Source organism: Schistocerca serialis, chromosome 6 (assembly GCF_023864345.2).
Source record: "Schistocerca serialis cubense isolate TAMUIC-IGC-003099 chromosome 6, iqSchSeri2.2, whole genome shotgun sequence".
Taxonomy (NCBI): Eukaryota; Metazoa; Arthropoda; class Insecta; order Orthoptera; family Acrididae; genus Schistocerca; species Schistocerca serialis.
Genome location: NC_064643.1, coordinates 598,476,955 through 598,496,000, shown reverse-complemented (window position 1 = coordinate 598,496,000; position 19,046 = coordinate 598,476,955). Strand labels below are relative to the sequence as shown.

The following is a 19,046-nucleotide window of genomic DNA, read 5'->3' as shown; positions in this document are numbered from 1 at the left end:
CTGGTGCAGACTACCCTAGCATGGCTCCCTCCTCAGTCTAAATTCCCATTCATGCCTCTCCCCAGTTGGTGTACTAGACTTTGGGATACTATACTTTCTAAAGGGAGTTGTTTGCAACTCTCATATAATGCACACATCATAAGGTTCTCAGCTCTGTGGTTGATGGGACTACTTGATAGAAAACTAATAATATCAGTCAGCATTAACTGATTTATTACTGCTACTAACATGAACTAGCAAATATTGTTAAAGACATCTGCACCTATGAAATCAGAAGTGATATGTTGTGTTGACTACTAAAATGTTATCTGTAATTGATTTTGGCATAATATTATATACTGACATTTTTATAAACATTGTGTTGTCTGCTGTTGGAGTTGTTAGCACTTGGAAAGGAATCAGTACCAATTACTGGCATCCGATTTCAATCAGTGCAGCTACTCCCATCAATCACCTCACCGAATAACATCTTGGAGTTCACATACACTATTGTTATGCTTAATTGACACGCTATGTAATAAATAGATCCAACAGATCCTCTTCTGTCGAAATTGTCATTTCACTCACAAGTATATATAAAATGAAAATATGGAGTCAGAGGTCCCTTCCTGTCTCTCATACTGCCATGTATAAACTGCTACAAAAAGCATTAAAAACTGATTATGCCATTGAAAAAAAAATAAAAACAGAAATATACCTAAAAAATGAGAATGATGGTTTTGTTCAAAGGCCTAACTGCAATTAAAAACAAATGCTCCTATTGTGTAACACGACTGGCTCCTTCAGATGCCAGTCCAACTATCTGCCCTGTCAAACTAAACAGTCTCCACATAATGGGTCTACACCTAACAGCAGCAAGTACAGGGAACTGACAGAAAACAGATGGGGGGACTCTGTTTTAGCACTGAAATCTACCTGAGCCATTACGTTACATCACAAAGAGGAGCAAGTTGTTTTGTATACTCTATGCAGAGCAGTGTAAGTATATCATTGGGTCCATTAGCCTTCCCTCCATTGAGTGATTTTAGTTGATATTAAACAATGGAAACTCCATGTTGGAATATCAACAATATAAGGGAAAAGAAACATTGCTACTCAACAAGCTGCTGGCGATGGCAGCCATGTATGCATTAGGGGTGCTTGCTAAGTGAATGTGTGTGTGTTTCCTTCTCTGGAGAAGGCTTTGAGCAAAAGCTAAATGAGTAAGTCTTTTCATTTTGCCCATCTGCAAATCAGTGTGTCATCTTTATATTGAGTGACAATTTTACGTTTTTTGTTGTATTGTTGTTTAGGTGATATTGCACCCCATGGTCTCAGTATCTGTCATTCTGATGTTCACATGACAAATGAAATGAGGAACCATAGTACAGTCTTCCTCAGTGAAACAGTTTCAGAAAATGGAATTTAGATGTTGCCCTTCCCACTCTACTCTCTTCCTCTGTTTTGGTGCCAGTATGATCACTGAGGGACTCTATAAATGGATTTGATTTAGTTACTGATTTAAGATATGATCAATACTTCTCAGCAGGAATTTCTGTTAGTTTTAGATATAATTTTACATTTGAATTCACTGAAAGCTATAAGTGTGGCTTTGCTTAACTTCATTTTTGCTACTTTTAAATCTGCAGTGAAGTTGTCTTTGTTTTCAGAGCAACTTTCTAATGTGACTGTTGAATAAAGCCAATCTTTATAATACCCCATGACTTTGCTCAGGACCTACTTGTCGATGAGTTGTATTGTACAATAATCCTGAGTTTCATCCACTTGTACTCATTACCAGTCTCAGACATGTTACAACCTGTATGTTTTTTGCCGTCCCTCTCCCACCTTTGTTACATACAATGCACTTAGCTCTTCACACTTATTAACTTGTGCATGATGTTTTAACAGTTATCTGTGTCTTGCATATTATCCTGTCTCCCCCATTTAAACTAAGGTTTTCAAACCTTGTCTGGTGCAGTCCCCAACAATTATCTTTCCTTCTCATCCCATCTGGTAAGTCTCCCCAGACCTGTAGTTCTGGATGACTTTTCTGAAATGTACCCCTTTTCCTAGGCCTCTCCAGTCCTTTTCCTTTGACCCTCTTCCTTCCCTTTCAACCTTCCTGCCAGAAGAAGAAGCCACTGGATCCAAGAGGTTGCATAAATATAACTTTCTTTTACGTGCATGTCCTGCCACTGCTTGGTGAGTAGATTTTTTGTCTATGCAACTATATTATAACAGCAAAATTTTTGTATTAACTGTACGTGCTCAGTTGTGTACCAATGTTATGCAATTATATTATAACAGCAAAATTTTTGTATTAGCTGTACGTGCTCAGTTGTGTACCAATGTTATGATAGGTATCACTTGACACAACACTATAAAGATCTTTTCTGTAGCATGTGAACTTGTTTGTCAACTAATTAAGTATGATTGCCTCTAATACGTCATCTGTCAGTTGTGATTTCATGACAACTGTGATGTGTTTGGCTGCATGGCCCCTCCCGCCGGAGGTTCGAGTCCTTCCTCGGGCATGGGTGTATGTGTTGTTCTTAGCATAAGTTTAAACTAACTTGTGCTAAGAACACACACATTCCTGCCTGAGGAAGGACTCGAACCTCCGCCGGGAGGGGCCACGCAGCGAAATACATCACAGTTGTCAAGAAATCACAACTGAGAGTTGACATATTATAGGCATTTATACTTTAATTAGTTGACAAACAAGGTCACATGCTACAGAAAAGTTTAAGTAATGTTTAAGTCTAGGGACTGATGGCCACAGAAGTTTGGTTACTTATGAACTCACACACATCTGAACATTTGATGTGTTTGGCAGACATTCTGATGATAGGCTATGCCTGAAATGCATAAATAAGTTTTAACAAGTGTACAACTGTTATTAACAGCCAAAGCTGTGATAAGAACATGCTCAGTATTACTATTTTGTTTTGTGCTGCAGTGTTCTGTGATCATGGAAAAGGGGTGGGGGGAGGGGGGGGGGGGGGGGGGAAGAGATATTCTGGTGCTGAATGGAAAGGATAAATGGGGCTGTCAGTATTACTCTCCTTTGTGGAAATGAACTGTGAGGACAAAAACTTTGGATTGCTGAAAACAATGAAAAATGATTTATTGACAAAATATAGGTAAAAACAAATTAAAAATCAAACTCTCTCATGCCAATACTTAGAATAGAAATAAGCCACTAAGTCTCTGTTGATCCATTGTGGATGTGTGTGACAGTGGCTGGTCAAATAATTAACATTTAATTTGCCAAACAGCCGTGCAATTTGAGCAGTTATTTTATTTTATTTTCACTACCAGTTTTGGCAATTCAGTATGCCATCGTCAGGCCACATATGCACCTCTCAGAAATTATTGTTATAGGCATACTGAGGCCAGATGTTTTTGGATGTTGTGAATTTCCAGTTGGAGTCAAGTTATCAAAGGAAGCACTTGGGAACTCACAAAATCCAGAAGGCCCCAGTATGCCTATATCAATGATTTTTTAGAAGTGCCTATGGGGCCTGACGATGACATATTGAATTGCTGAATCTGGTAGTAAAAGTAAAATAACTGTTCAATTTGTTGTTTGGGGAATTCATTGTTAAATACACCGTTAATGCTCCAGGAAGATAGTTTGCATAATCAAGCTGTACTTTTCTGCCATAAACACATAAAATAAATGAATTGCTATGGCAAAAAGACTGTTGAGTATTTATTTATTCAGATCTTCAACAATAAGTTAACAGGTTTTAATTTGATTGAGTAACACTAAAAACTGTGAATTAATGGACATACATGAATAACTGTCATGAAAATTTGGAAATTATGCTTCTTCTCCTTCTCCTTCTTCCTCTTCATCAAATTCTCCCTCTTCTTCAGCTGTTGCTTCCTGGTACTGTTGATATTCACTAATTAAGTCATTCATGTTTGACTCAGCCTCCGTAAACTCCATCTCATCCATACCTTCACCAGTGTACCAATGAAGGAAAGCCTTGCGTTTGAACATTGTTGAAAACTGCTCACCTAAGCGTTTAAAGAGTTCTTGAATAGCTGTGGAATTCCCAATAAATGTTGCTGACATTTTAAGGCCACGAGGCGGTATGTCACACACTGCAGTCTTAACATTGTTTGGAATCCACTCAGCAAAATAACTGCTGTTCTTATTCTGGACATTCAGCATCTGTTCATCTACCTGTAAATCCCATCACATACATTATTTGTTTTTTAATCACATACAATATTAATACACACACACACATATAACAATTATGTCAAACATTAAGAACAGAGGATTTATATTATTTGCAGAGTGAATTTTCAGACATTCAAGCTGTCACCTGTTGCTAATATATATTGATAAACATGTATGAGGAATTGATCCATGGGAAATATAACATTCAAAACTTTTGGAATCTAAAGACCCATTATGCACACTGTGGGATATAATAAGTCCTAGAATCAACTAATATTTTCACACTGCTATTTTGCCGAAAGTCTCCAGACAACTCAATGAAGACATTTTGTGTGATCTGAGGGTATACAGCTACTTCTAGTGGTATACATGCTGCTGATTACAACAACAGACCTCTTTTTCTATCTGCATGACTAATGGAAAGATTTGACTGACTCTAATTGGAATATGATTGTAGAGGCCTGTGAGTTTTAATATCCTTTAGACAGATTTACTGGGAGTTATTTATACTCAGATCCATTATTAATTATGTATACTTAGACCTTTCCAAAGCTTTTGATTGTGCTTGCCATAGAACTCTAGAGAAACTGCACAGCTATGGCATTAGAGGAAAAGCTGCAGATATTATAAAAACCTTTGCTGGAAATGAACACCAATACACTGAAATAAAAAATAAATCTGGAAACACAAAGAAAAATGTCTAGTTTGACTTTCTGCAGGTAAAATATGGAGTAGCTCAGGCTCAGTACTAGGACCTTTCCATTTTACCTTCTACCTATATAAATGATGTTTCCATTTGCAGTAAATTAAAAAGTGATTGTGTATGCTGATACAACTTTAATACTATGCAGCAACTCAGTAAATAATCTGGTAAAGAGAACCAATGAGAACGTACAAAAGGCAGAAAGGTATTCTGATTATCAACAGGGAGAAAATGACATGTACAAAATTTTACACAAACAGAATGAACAGGTCAGAAGATTTTGTTCTAAGCATTGGGAATGCAGGTGTTGGAGAAGTGGACTGTAATAGGTTTCTGGGACTAGAAGAGGACAAATTTCAGACATAGGGAAACAACACTCATAAGATATGTTCAAAAATAAGTGCAAATATAATCTTAATGAAGAAAAGCCCTATACAGCTGACACACAAACCTTGCTAAAAATATACTATGAACTTATCTTTGCATAAATATTGTACTGTATACCAAAATGGGGAGAAGCAGCAGCAGTAGATGTACACATTCAGGGAATTTTAAAACTTCAAAGGAATGCCATCCAATGATGAGTGAAACCAATGCCACAGAATCATGCACAAACAATTTAAAACAATTTAAAATATTAACTGTACCAAGTTTGTACATAAATGGGACACTACTTTTTTTAAATGGTAAATTATACAACACCACTAAATGGAGATTTTCATGGTTGTAACACAAGAATTAGAGAAAATTTCGATGTCCATAGCAAAAGGCTGGAAATGACAGTCAGGGACCTAAAAATGCAGGAAGCTTATTTTATAAAGACTGCCACTTAGCATAAAGAGAATAAAGGAACCGAGCATCAACAAAAGCAAAAGGAAAGATCATCTCATCTGTGGCTGTTCATAGAAGGTGAAGCAATACTTGCAGATGAATTCACTGAACAAAGATAAATTTTTAATTGAGAACGGTGTTAAACACATTTTTCTCAATATGGAAACAGACTTCCTGAAGGAAGAAAAAAGAAGAGCAAGTGTAGAGCTAATACAAGAAAACAGAATGTAGAGATTAAGTGGAAAATTGTGTTCTTTAGTATATGTATTACCGAAAATGTGTTTTTAAAAAGTTTCCAGTATGCATAAATGTCTAAATATTTTCTGCATTGTGGCTTGCATATATGATTTTTAAAAATATTAGGAAATGATAGAGCACTACTCATTGGGTACAGAGAGTCACAGACAGGCACAACAAAAATACTGCTATACATTTAAGTTTTTGACCAAAAGGCCTTCTAAAGTAGTAAACACTCATACATTCACACAAGCACAACTCACACACACAAGACCATTGGCTGTGGCCACTGAGGCCAGACAATGTACAGCAACTGCACATGATGGGAGAATCAATTTATGGATGGTGAGGGTAAGGAGGAGGCTGTGGCAGGGAGGGTTGAGAGAGCACAGTAGGGTTGGGGGATAGTAAAGTGCTGCTTGTGGGAGCATACAGGGATAAGGTGGGAGAGAGTATGGAAGCTATGTGAAATCAGGAGGTTAGACAGAAGGATTGGTGGGGGGGCGTGTAAAATCAGAGAAGTAAAAAGACTGTGGTTGTGTTGGTGGAACAGAAGTCTGTGCAGTGCTGATATGGGAGTAGAAAATGGGACAGATCGACAAAAGTCAGTGTCCACTGAAGGTTGATGCCAGGGGATTATGGAAGTGTAGGATATATTGCAGGTAGAGCTCCTACCTGGATGATTCAGAAAAGTTGGTATTGTTAGGAAGGATTGACATGGAGTAGGCTGCAAAGCAGTCATTGAAATGAAGCATGTATTGTTGGGCGGCCTGTTCAGCAACTGGTTGTCCAGCTGTCTCTTGACCACATTTTATCAGTGGCCCCCCATATAGACAGACAGCATGTTGATTGTTACGCTCACATGGAAAGCACCATAGAGGTTGCAGCTTTGTTTGTATATCACATGACTGCTTTCACAGTTAGCCCTGCGTTTCATAGGATTGCTTGTGACCAGAGTGGAGCAACTGGTGGTGGAAGGACATATGGGACAGATCTTTCATCTATGTCTATTGCAGGAGTATGAGCCCCTTGTCTCATGCCTTCATTCAGCAGTGCCTGACATCTTTCAGTCACCCTCAGATGATGAATTTGACATAGTGTTATTCCAAAATGGCTCTATCCAGAGTGAAAGTAGCACTAAAAATACTGAGGCTACAACTGTGACCTAAGTCTACTGGTCTTGAAATGCTTGTCAAGTGAACAGCAACTATAACTACATAATTATATTCTTTGACTGAATTACTGAACATAAATAATTGAAATAACAATTAGACTGTATTTAAATCAAACAGGGACATAGGTGGATGCTGGGCACACATTCTCAACCTCCCACTTTTAACTGTACGTGAATTCTTTCCCCACAGCTACAGCTGTTCAACTTACTGGTCTAGTGTACCTTCAATTTACTGCCACTCAAATTAATCAGAATATTTGATAATGTTTCCTATGATGAAAGAATGCATTTGCAGTACACATATGATGGTGCACTGGCCCACTTCCATGTAGGTGTTCGCCGGCCGGTGTGGCCGTGCGGTTAAAGGCGCTTCAGTCTGCAACCACGTGACTGCTACGGTCGCAGGTTCGAATCCTGCCTCGGGCATGGATGTGTGTGATGTCCTTAGGTTAGTTAGGTTTAATTAGTTCTAAGTTCTAGGCGACTGATGACCTCAGAAGTTAAGTCGCATAGTACTCAGAGCCATTTGAACCATGTAGGTGTTCAAAAATATATAGTGCAAATCCTCAACACTGTGTATTAGTTGTGCTTTACCAACACTGGGGCCTCCCAGGTGCCCAGACTTGAACATCTACATCTACATAGTACTCCGCAAGCCACCTAACAGTGTGTGCCGGAAGGTACTTCGGGTAACACTAGTTGGTTCCCCTTTCTTGTTTCAATTGTGTATGGCACGTGGGGAGAATGATTGTTGCTAAGCCTTTATATTAGCTCCAATTTCTTGAATTTTCTCATCATGGTCACTTCACGAGATATATGTTGTCTGACTCTGCCAGGACAGTGTTCTCTCATAATTTCAATAGTAAATCTCTTCATGATGCACAATGCCTCTCTTCTAACATCTGCCTCTGGAGTTTTTTGAGCATCTTTCTAATGCCCTCATACCAACAAAATGATCCAAGGATGAAAGCTGTTCTTCATTGGATCTCTCTCTCTCTCTTCCCCCCCCCCCTCTCCCTCTCCCCCCCTCTCCCTCACCCTCTCCTTCTCCTTCTCCCTCTCCCTCTCCCTCCCCCTCTCCCTCTCCCTCTCCCCTCTCTTCTATTAGTCCTACCTGATAAAAGATCTCAGATATATGAACAATATTCAAGTAGTGGTGAAACAAGTGCCTTGTCAATCACTCCTTTCCTTTGCGAGTTACATTTCCTATGAATCTGGCATCTGCTTTTCTTAATATTTGCTTTACGTAATCTTTTAACTTAAGGTTGCTCAGGACAGTTACTCCTAGATATTTTATGGTAGATACTGTTACCAGCATTTTGTCATTAATGTAGTTGTGCAGTAGTGGATTTCTTCTTACATTATCTACGTTGAGGGTCAACTGCCAGAACCTGCTCCATTCATCAATTCTACACAGGCCATTCTGCAAATAGATACTGTCTACTGGCATTGCTACTTTCTCATAGACAACCGCATCATCTGCGAACAGTGTTAAAGAGCTTCCAATGCTTTCTACGAGATCGTTCATATCCAATGCAAACAGTTAACAGTTCTGTTGCACTTCTTTTGGGTAATCCAGATATTATATTTACATCTCTATATTTTGTTCCATTAAGGGTGACATCTGCAAGGAAGTCTTGAATCTAGTTGCAAATCTGGTCCAATACTCAGTAAGCTCATATTTTTTTCATTAAATGGCAGCACCAACCTGAGCACCATTGACTGCAGTGCTATGGATCTCGTGGAGGAACAGAGTGAGCTGAGTTTTGCAAGATTTCTGTTTGCAGAATACTTGTTGATTTTCTTAGAGGGGATTTTTGTTCTCCAAAAATGTCATAAATCTTGAGCATAAAACATGTTCCATAATTCTACAGCAGATTGATGTTAACAATGTAGGCCTATAATTATGTGCATCTGTCCTTCAATCCTTCTTGAAAACAAGAATGACCTGCACTTTTTTTCAAGGCACCTTCCTTTGCTCCAGTGATCCACAGTAAACCGCTACTAGAAGGGGAGCAAATTCTTTCATATATTTTTTGCAGGATCTTACAGGTATCTCATCTGGTCCCAATGCCTTGCCACTACTAAGCAATTGAGTTGCTTTTCTGTTCTGCAATCAGTTATCTCAATATCTGCCATTTTGGCATTCACACAATGATTGAAAGGAAGGACCTTGTTACAATTTTCCACAGTAACACAATTTCAAAAGACTGAATTGAGTATTTTGGCCTTCTCTTTGCTATCTTTCATTTCTGTGCCTGTGTGGTCACTGAGTGAATGAATAGATGATTTTGAACCACTTACTGATTTTGCATAAGATCAAACCCTCTGAAGGTATTTACTCAGATTGGTTGACAAAATTTTACTTTCAAAGTCTTTGATGAAGCTCTCTTTCTTCACACAGCAGTTTTCCAACACAGCTATTAAACTGCAGTGGGTCTTTCCATATCTTAAGACCTTGCCTGGAACATACTCGTTGAAGGATTATTCAACAATGCTTTCAAATCTTTTTCGTTTATGCTTCACATCTTTGACCCTACTACTGAATATCTGATATTGACTACTCAGATACTCTGAAATTTGTATCCCATCACTCTTGCTAAGCAAAAATACCTTTCTTAACATTCCTTGCAAAACTAGTAGTCGTGGTTGCTAACACAGCTTTATGATCACTGATACCTTCCTCTATGTTAATTGATTTGATGTGGTCAGGTCTGTTTGTTGCTAGGGGATCTATTACATTAACTTCACGAGTTGGTTTTCTAAATATCTGCTTGAAGTAACTTTTGAACAATGCATTCAGAATAATATCACATGAATCCCTGTCTCTGGCACCAATTTTGATGGCATTGCTCTCCCAGTCTAAACCTGGCAAGTTGAAGCCACCCCTACTACAATGACATACTCAGGAAAATTATTAACAATATTCTGCAAGTTCTCTCTGAAGCACTATACCACTTGAACTATCAGATTTTTCTTTCTTTCTTTCTTTTGTGTCAGAATGTTTAAAAGCTTTGATACATTACAGTTCTGCTGATAATGTTGCTGAACACTGGGAACACATTTATAAAGCATTTTAAATGGCACACTCCCTACAGTGTAGCAACAGATTGAAATTTGAGCTTTCCTCTGTCAGCATGATAATGTTTCTCTCTTCAGTGCAAGACTGGCAGTCTGACTAAAGAGGCCAGAAAAGTGGCCAGACACACAGTCATGTGCGCCTGAGGCAGGTCTGCTGGTGTGAATACGTGTGAGTTTTCCATTTTTCTGAAGAAAGATTGCCCAAAACCTAAGTGTATACAAGTCTTTTTGTTGTTCCTGTCTGTAACTCAATGCTCTAATTTTTACAGTGAGTAGCAGTCTAAGTTTTTCATAACTGTTGATATACCAACCTGGATTTTCCATTGTTTAAAAAGCAGTAACCCTATTTATGAGGATGTGTACACTGTACATACTGAACCCCTATTCTGTTCAAGTTGAATTTGTCTTCAAATATCTTGTCAGTTGCAAAGCAGATTTACAAAATCAGTGATCAGGTCAAATTTCCAATCACACAAGGTGTACTCCAGGGCTCAGTTCTAGGTCCTTTCCTTCTCCTTCTGTTCACAAATAATGTAGAACCAACTCTCAGCTCCCAGTTTGCAAGCTATGCAGACGATTTCTACTGTTATTTGTTGGCAAACAAAACAGTGAGTTTACATTGGCTGCAACTGAGGGACTAGATCAAATAATTACTGAGTTCTGCAATCAAGGTTTGATGGTTAATATCAGTAAATCTCAGTTATTGCCATTTAAATTTGTAAATTCACACCAAACGTCTGTCAATAATATACATGGAGTTAAAACAACAGACACCGATAAAGGTAGATTTCTAGGTATACAGGTTGATGCGAAATTTGTGCACTTGGGTTTCACAGCACGACTCCTCACATGCCAGTGATAAAAAAATGTCTGTCACAAAATTTCGTCTGGCGAGTACATCTGGCAGAAAAAGGACGTTAAAGAGTGGTAATCAGGTAACACTGTAACCACATGTATGGTAACTCACTCTGTCAGCACACATTGTCTGTGTTTTTTAGTTGGTTCAGTGGATAGATTTTTGAGTTAGAAAAGCATGCAGGGGCTCGATGGTTCGATCCTGGGTTGGGAAAGGTGTTTTTTATTTGGTAAATGTAGTCCAGGTGGTATGGTACCAGGCATCTGAATCGTCAAGATCGATGGCAGTGGGTCCTCTAGAAAACATTTGCACTTACATACTACAAACATAGATGTGAAACATTTGTAAGCTTTGAAAGAAGCCCTTTCCACATCGTCGGCATGAATTTATTCCCATTACTTCATCTGCTAGATGCGAAACCTGTTTGCTTTGTACCCTCCTCCAATGATCCCATAGATTAGTACCAGCTATTATTCTTGCCTCGTTTGTTAGGGCCTTCATTACCAGCAGGACTAGCAATGTGCTTTGCAAATAATGTCCAGATTTGGTTACTATTTGTATGTATCACCATGGTCCTACTAATTATGCATTTCAAATACTGAATCTGGTAACTGCATGCTGTTTAGTACATATCTCAATGCATTATTATTATTATTCAAATGGTTCAAATGGCTCTAAGCACTATGGGACTTAACATCTGAGGTCATCAGTCCCCTAAAATTAGAACTACTTAAACCTAACTAACCTATGGACACCACACACATCCTTGCCCGAGGCAGGATTCGAATCTGCGACTGTAGCAGCAGTGTGGTTCCAGACTGAAGTGCCTAGAACTGCTTGGCCATTGCGGCCTGCCAGTATTATTATTATCATTATTATTATTATTATTATTATTATTATTATTATTGTTATTATTATTATTATTATTATTATTATTATTCTATCGCTGGGATTGTGAAAACATCACATCTATTACCATTAGGGAAACAGTGTAATTCGAAACCGAACATTTCACAATTAATGGTGTCGAGATGAATCATGCAGAACAATATCTGTCAGAGGGGTAATGCGTGTTAGCTGGAACAGTGTGCAGGACCGAGGGTGTGTTTATTCTGTATGCGCTGTCCACCAGACGCTCATGACAACTCCAATGTACATGCGTACACGTATCGAATTTTCTCATTGTAAACCTCTAAACCAATGTGGCAGACACATGGCATACACAAATGATGAATATGTGGATATGCTTCTGGTCCTTGGTGCATCTGAAAACTGGGCTGTTGTTGCCACTTGTGAATATGCTGTTAGATATCCTTGTTGACTCCATCCAGATAAAAATGTGTTTCATCGTCTGGAGCTGCATCTTCGGGTGTCAGGTTCTCTCCTTCCACTGTCATGTGGCAGAGGTCATCCATGGGCTCGCCATACTCCAGCTACTGAGGAAGCTATTCTGGAGGTCATACACAAAGAACCTCAGCAAAGTACACGTAAAGTAGCAAGGCAGCTGCGAGTCTCGCAACACAAGGTTGTTAACGTGGTGCACAAGTATGGTTGCACCCCTATCATTATGCTGTCATGCAACACATGCTTCTTGCAGATTACCATCAGCAGATGCGATTCTGTGAATGGTTCCAACAACGACAGGAAGGCAACAATGACTTCGTGAACACCATAATATCATCGTATGAATCAGCATTTGCTCGTGAAGATGTCTTCAATATGCACAATGTCCACCATCGGTGAGGGTAACCCACACGTCACCCGCAACCATGGATATCAAGTTCTTGGTATCAATGTCTGGGCCAGAATATTGGGTGACAAGTGTTTGGGCCCCTACATGTTGCCTGACTGGTTGACTGCATGGAGGTATCATGCATTCCTCTCAAACTATCTGCCTGATGTGCTGGAAGATGTTCCACTACATGTTCGGCAGAGGATATGGTTCCAACATGATGGTGCACCTCCACACTCTGGAATTAATGCGTGACAGTATTTGGACAGAACATTTCCAGGGTAATGGCTCAAATGAGGAGGTCCAGTTGTATGAGCACTGTGGTCACCTGACCTGAATCCCCTGGATTTTTTCCTGTGGGGATACCTAAAGGAGCATGTGTACTCTACCCTTTCAACGAATGTGGAAGAACTGGTAGTGCATGTGTATGCTACTCTTGTTACTGTTGACACAGCTTTGCTGTGAAGGGTCCAGAGCTGTATGATCCGAAGGGTTGCACAACGTTTAGACGTGTAGCGAGGTCGCTTTGAGCATCTGTTGTTCTGAGGACAACATATCCTGTTGTGAAGGTCATGTGGTCATTAACCCACTAGCGCCGGAATTAATTTTTTTGTGATTTTTAAAAAAAATTTGCCTTATTATGTCTGTAAAAGACATAAATTACACAACAGAGTTGTTTCGACAAAAGTCATTACCGCCATTAGTGAGATATTTGGCGTTGCTATATGGCAACGCTAGGCACTTTCACTGCCTAAATTTATATGGATTACAACTTTAACTAAAATAAGTTGATTATTGAAATTTCTTATTACATATACAAGTTTTGTGCAAATTTATTATTCAGTCTTCATCATACATCTGATACTTTATAACACAGTACAATTCATAATCAAAAGTAAAATCTTGAACTCAGCATTATTTTACATGAAATGGAATAAAACAGTCAATACACAATCCCACATTACACTTTGAACACATTGTTCTCACAATAGATTTACAGTCCTTGTGTGCATATCTTTTCTTCTTCTTTCCTTCTGTGTGCTGGATGAGGTGGTCAGTCTTATCAAACCTAATTGAATCTGATTTGCAGCTGTCTGAACATGCCCTTGATGCAGATGGTCTCCCGGTTCCTTTTGGTAAAGCTTGGTTTCTTTGCAATTACACTGTTGCTACTTCTCTCTTGAAATCAAGCTGAGAAATAGTTTGGTTTCTAGCTTTATTATACAAAAACCAACTGTTTTGTATGGCGACATCTAAAATCCATGTAAAGAGACACCAGTACCATTTCTTGCTTCTTATTGCAATGCAATAGCATGCTAGATTCTGATCCATCTGATCAATACCTCCCATATATGTATTATATTTGCCTACCAGGTTTGGTCTGGGAATCATTACATTTCACTTTTTTAGTTGCGAGAATCTCTTGACTTGGCCAATTTCTTGTGCACCACATGAAAAAGAGATCATTGTGACAAGTAAGTTGTCCAGCCACCACACTTACAACAATATCACCACTATAAAAAAGTCTCCAGCACCTCAGCAAGTGAGAAACCTCTTCTAAAACAAGAAAGAGAAAATTCATCCTTTTACTGAGTACAAACGCCTAGTGTTGCCATATGGCAACACCGATGTTCAAATGGCCTAAATGAACGTAATTTATTTCACAGCAAGCAGTAACCTCCAAAGAATATATATTTGAGTATTTAAAGCACAACCATACTAAAAAACAAATTATATATCGTAAGTTACTGTGTAAAACATACTTACTCGAACTTATACTCCATTTTTCTTCGTCATTCAGCAAACGACGACTTCCAACACTGCTTACACCGCAGAATTTAAATGTATTGTTAAAACCATTGCATTGTAGTGATCTTTACAGTCTTGCGGAACGGAATCCAGTGCTACCAACACTCTCGCTTCATTGATGTCGTGGAATCAACGATTTTAAAAAAGTGTTACAAACGTTGCCATATGGCAACGCACGGCGCTAATGGGTTAATATGGACACTATTATTGTCACTGGTTGGAAATGTGTGATATCTGAGCATTCATATTAGATGTAGTATAAATGACAGGTAGATGTTGTGTTATTGTACTGTGCTATCATCTTTAGCATCTCCAAATCGATATTGTTTTGTAGTTAGTCTGTCCTATGATAGGTCATTTGTTTTAATTGCCTATTTCTTATTTGTCTAACCATGTATTTGTTATATTCAGCGTTACAAAATATTGTGAATTTAGGATACATGTAATCTAAGAAATACCGTATATTACAGAATGAAATTAGCAAATAAAAAAAAGTGCGCCCTAAGCCAGGATCGAATCCTCCACCCCCTGCATGCTAACTCAAAATGCTATTGACTGCACAGACTGTGCTACTCCAGCAACATCTGCTGACAGCAGTAGTTACCATACATGTGATTACAGTGTTGCCCGACTGCCACTATTTAACATCCTTTTTCTGCCCGATGTACTCGCTGGACGAAATTTTGTAACAGACATATTTTATAGCTGGCATGTGAGGAATCATGCTGTGAAGCCCGAGTGTACAAATTTCGCTTCACCCTGTATACCTAGATGAAAACCGTATCAGTTTTACATGTAATAAAATCAGTAGTTCACAACATCTAATTAGACAGTTGTCAGAAGTAGTCTCTGATCAGACATTAAAAACACTTTATTACGGGTCAGTTTTTGTACTGATTAATTATTAGATAGAGATATGAGGCTGTGCTGATAGCATACATATGAAAAGAAGCAGGAAAGAGCAACCAGATTTATCTTTGGACTGGGATATAGAGACTGCCACAGGGCAATCTCTGTACATCATAGATACCTCACAGTTTACTCATTGAATCTAAACAAATTAATATTACCTTTTTTTGTGACACACAAAACAATGAAGTCTTCCAATATGCATGTCTACAATATGAGAAAGAAAGATTGCTGTACATGGTATGCTACATACACTCCTGGAAATTGAAATAAGAACACCGTGAATTCATTGTCCCAGGAAGGGGAAACTTTATTGACACATTCCTGGGGTCAGATACATCACATGATCACACTGACAGAACCACAGGCAGATAGACACAGGCAACAGAGCATGCACAATGTCGGCACTAGTACAGTGTATATCCACCTTTCGCAGCAATGCAGGCTGCTATTCTCCCATGGAGACGATCGTAGAGATGCTGGATGTAGTCCTGTGGAACGGCTTTCCATGCCATTTCCACCTGGTGCCTCAGTTGGACCAGCGTTCGTGCTGGACGTGCAGACCGCGTGAGACGACGCTTCATCCAGTCCCAAACATGCTCAATGGGGGACAGATCTGGAGATCTTGCTGGCCAGGGTAGTTGACTTACACCTTCTAAAGCACGTTGGGTGGCACGGGATACATGCGGACGTGCATTGTCCTGTTGGAACAGCAAGTTCCCTTGCCGGTCTAGGAATGGTAGAACGATGGGTTCGATGACGGTTTGGATGTACCGTGCACTATTCAGTGTCCCCTCGACGATCACCAGTGGTGTACGGCCAGTGTAGGAGATCGCTCCCCACACAATGATGCCGGGTGTTGGCCCTGTGTGCCTCGGTCGTATGCAGTCCTGATTGTGGCGCTCACCTGCACGGCGCCAAACACGCATACGACCATCATTGGCACCAAGGCAGAAGCGACTCTCATCGCTGAAGACGACACGTCTCCATTCGTTCCTCCATTCACGCCTGTCGCGACACCACTGGAGGCGGGCTGCACGATGTTGGGGCGTGAGCGGAAGACGGCCTAACGGTGTGCGGGACCGTAGCCCAGCTTCATGGAGACGGTTGCGAATGGTCCTCGCCGATACCCCAGGAGCAACAGTGTCCCTAATTTGCTGGGAAGTGGCGGTGCGGTCCCCTACGGCACTGCGTAGGATCCTACGGTCTTGGCATGCATCCGTGCGTCGCTGCGGTCCGGTCCCAGGTCGACGGGCACGTGCACCTTCCGCCGACCACTGGCGACAACATCGATGTACTGTGGAGACCTCACGCCCCACGTGTTGAACAATTCGGCGGTACGTTCACCCGGCCTCCCGCATGCCCACTATACGCCCTCGCTCAAAGTCCGTCAACTGCACATACGGTTCACGTCCACGCTGTCGCGGCATGCTGCGAAGGAGCTCCGTATGCCACGGCAAACTGGCTGACACTGACGGCGGCGGTGCACAAATGCTGCGCAGCTAGCGCCATTCGACGGCCAACACCGCGGTTCCTGGTGTGTCCGCTGTGCCGTGCGTGTGATCATTGCTTGTACAGCCCTCTCGCAGTGTCCGGAGTAAGTATGGTGGGTCTGACACACCGGTGTCAATGTGTTCTTTTTTTCCATTTCCAGGAGTGTATATACAAGAAACTGCCATGCTCTATAAGGTGTCACAAAGCGAATACGCTCAACTTCAAACTGAAAAAAAAATCACTTTTTAATAAGTGCTTATACTCTTTGAATGAATATTAATATCAACCTAAAGTGATTTTTTTTTTTTTTTTGTATTTTGCTCTGTAAAATCATAATATCTGTAAAAATTATGATCTAATACCCAATTTTGTGTCTCCCACAAGCCCAACGCCTCGTCCAAGTCGTGAGAGATGGGCAACTGTATGAAGTAGGGGATTGCCTGTAGGAGCGAGGTACAGTGGAGACTGTGTAAGCTACGATAGGCCCAGCAAGCCAGTAGTGGATTACGAGTTCTGCTTTCAAAAATAGAACGGGCCTCAGAAAGGATGGATTTAATTGACGACAAACTGGCTACAAACAAGACTAAGATTGCAACATTAAATATACATACATAGACTGTAAAGGTGGAAGAGCTGATAAACATGATGGAAAGAAGGAAGTTAGACCTATTGGGGTTAGCTAAAACAAGATGGAAAGGAGAAGGAAGGAGAGAATTGAGGAGAGGCTACCGACTGTACTGGAGTGGAAATGAGGAGAGAAGGAGAAATGAAGTTGGAATAGTTGTAAGAGATGAATTAAAAGAAGAAGTGAAGAGAATAAGTGATAGGATGATGAAGACCAAAATATCAATCAAGGAGACGACCATAGAGGTAATACAAGTGTTTGCGCCACAGGTGGGTTGCACTTCTGAGGGGAAGCAAGAGTTTGAAGAGGAAATGCAGAAGCAGATGGGAACGAAGAAGACGATAATAATGGGAGACTTAAACACACACGTTAGAAGAGAAAGACAAGGCTGCGGAAGTGTGCTTGGACCAGAGGGTTGGGGCTACCGAAATGAGGAAGGTGAAAGACTATTGGAGTTCTGTCAAAGGAATGGCTTGCTGGTTGGGAACTCTTGGTTCAGGAAAAGACAGAGCCACAAGATTGCCTGGTACAGTTAAGACTTAAACAGAAAGTTGACAGTTGACTACTTCCTGTACAACAGTGAGATGAATAGGAACATCATTGACATTAAGGGAGGCCTTGGATAGTGACCACCGTTTGCTGGTAATGAACCTGAGAGGGACTAAGGATAATAAAGGGACAGAAAACCAGGAAAGACATATAAAGGTATGGAAGTTGAAGGAGGAAGAATGCCAGCTACATACCTACAAATAGTAAAGAAAAGCATTCCAAAGGATGAACTAAAAATGATAGAAGAGGAATGGGGTGGATTCAAGGGAACATTAGTAAGTTCAACGGAAGCAATATGTTGGAGGAGAAGCAACAAAAAGAGATGGAAAGAAACACCCTGATGGAATGATAAAACAAAGGATATAGCACAGAAAAAGAATAGAGCCTTTATGGTATGGTTCTGGAAGAGAACGGCAGAGACAAGAGAAGAATATTAGGCAAGCAAGAAAGAAGCAAAAAGAGTGGTGGTGGAGGAAAGAAGAAAGTGGATGGAACAGTAGATCAGAATGAAGGAGGAGGAAGTGAAGGTTCAATAAAGGTGTTATATGGGATGATTAAAAGTAAGAGGAAGAACTGTACGACAGATTATGCTCAAATGGTGAACAAAAGTGGACAAGATGTAGAGAATAAGGAGGAACTCAAGAATATGTGGAAGGAGTATTTTGAAGAGCTCCTGAACCCAAAATGAAGACCTGGATGAGGAGGAACAAGCTGAGGAGAAAATAGAGGAGGAACAGTAAATTGAAAAAGACCTTACATGGGGAGAAGTGGAAGAGGCATTGGGCAAGATGAAGGGAGAAAAGTCACCAGTTCTGGATGAGCTAAGTGTAGAGATGGTAAGAGCAGCAGGAGAGGTGGGGATACAATGG

The 19,046-nt window shown here is 40.2% G+C and overlaps 1 protein-coding gene across 1 annotated transcript in view; it reads right to left on the bottom strand.

Annotated features, from left to right (window-relative positions):
• Nucleotides 1–3,808: 3,808 nt before the first annotated feature.
• LOC126483632 (tubulin beta chain) overlaps nt 3,809–19,046 on the bottom strand; it is a 66,519-nt gene continuing 51,281 nt past the window's right edge. Inside the window, exon 6 of the mRNA XM_050106686.1 lies at nt 3,809–4,177. Coding sequence (XP_049962643.1) covers nt 3,809–4,177 — 369 coding nt within the window. The remainder of the gene's footprint in view (nt 4,178–19,046) is intronic.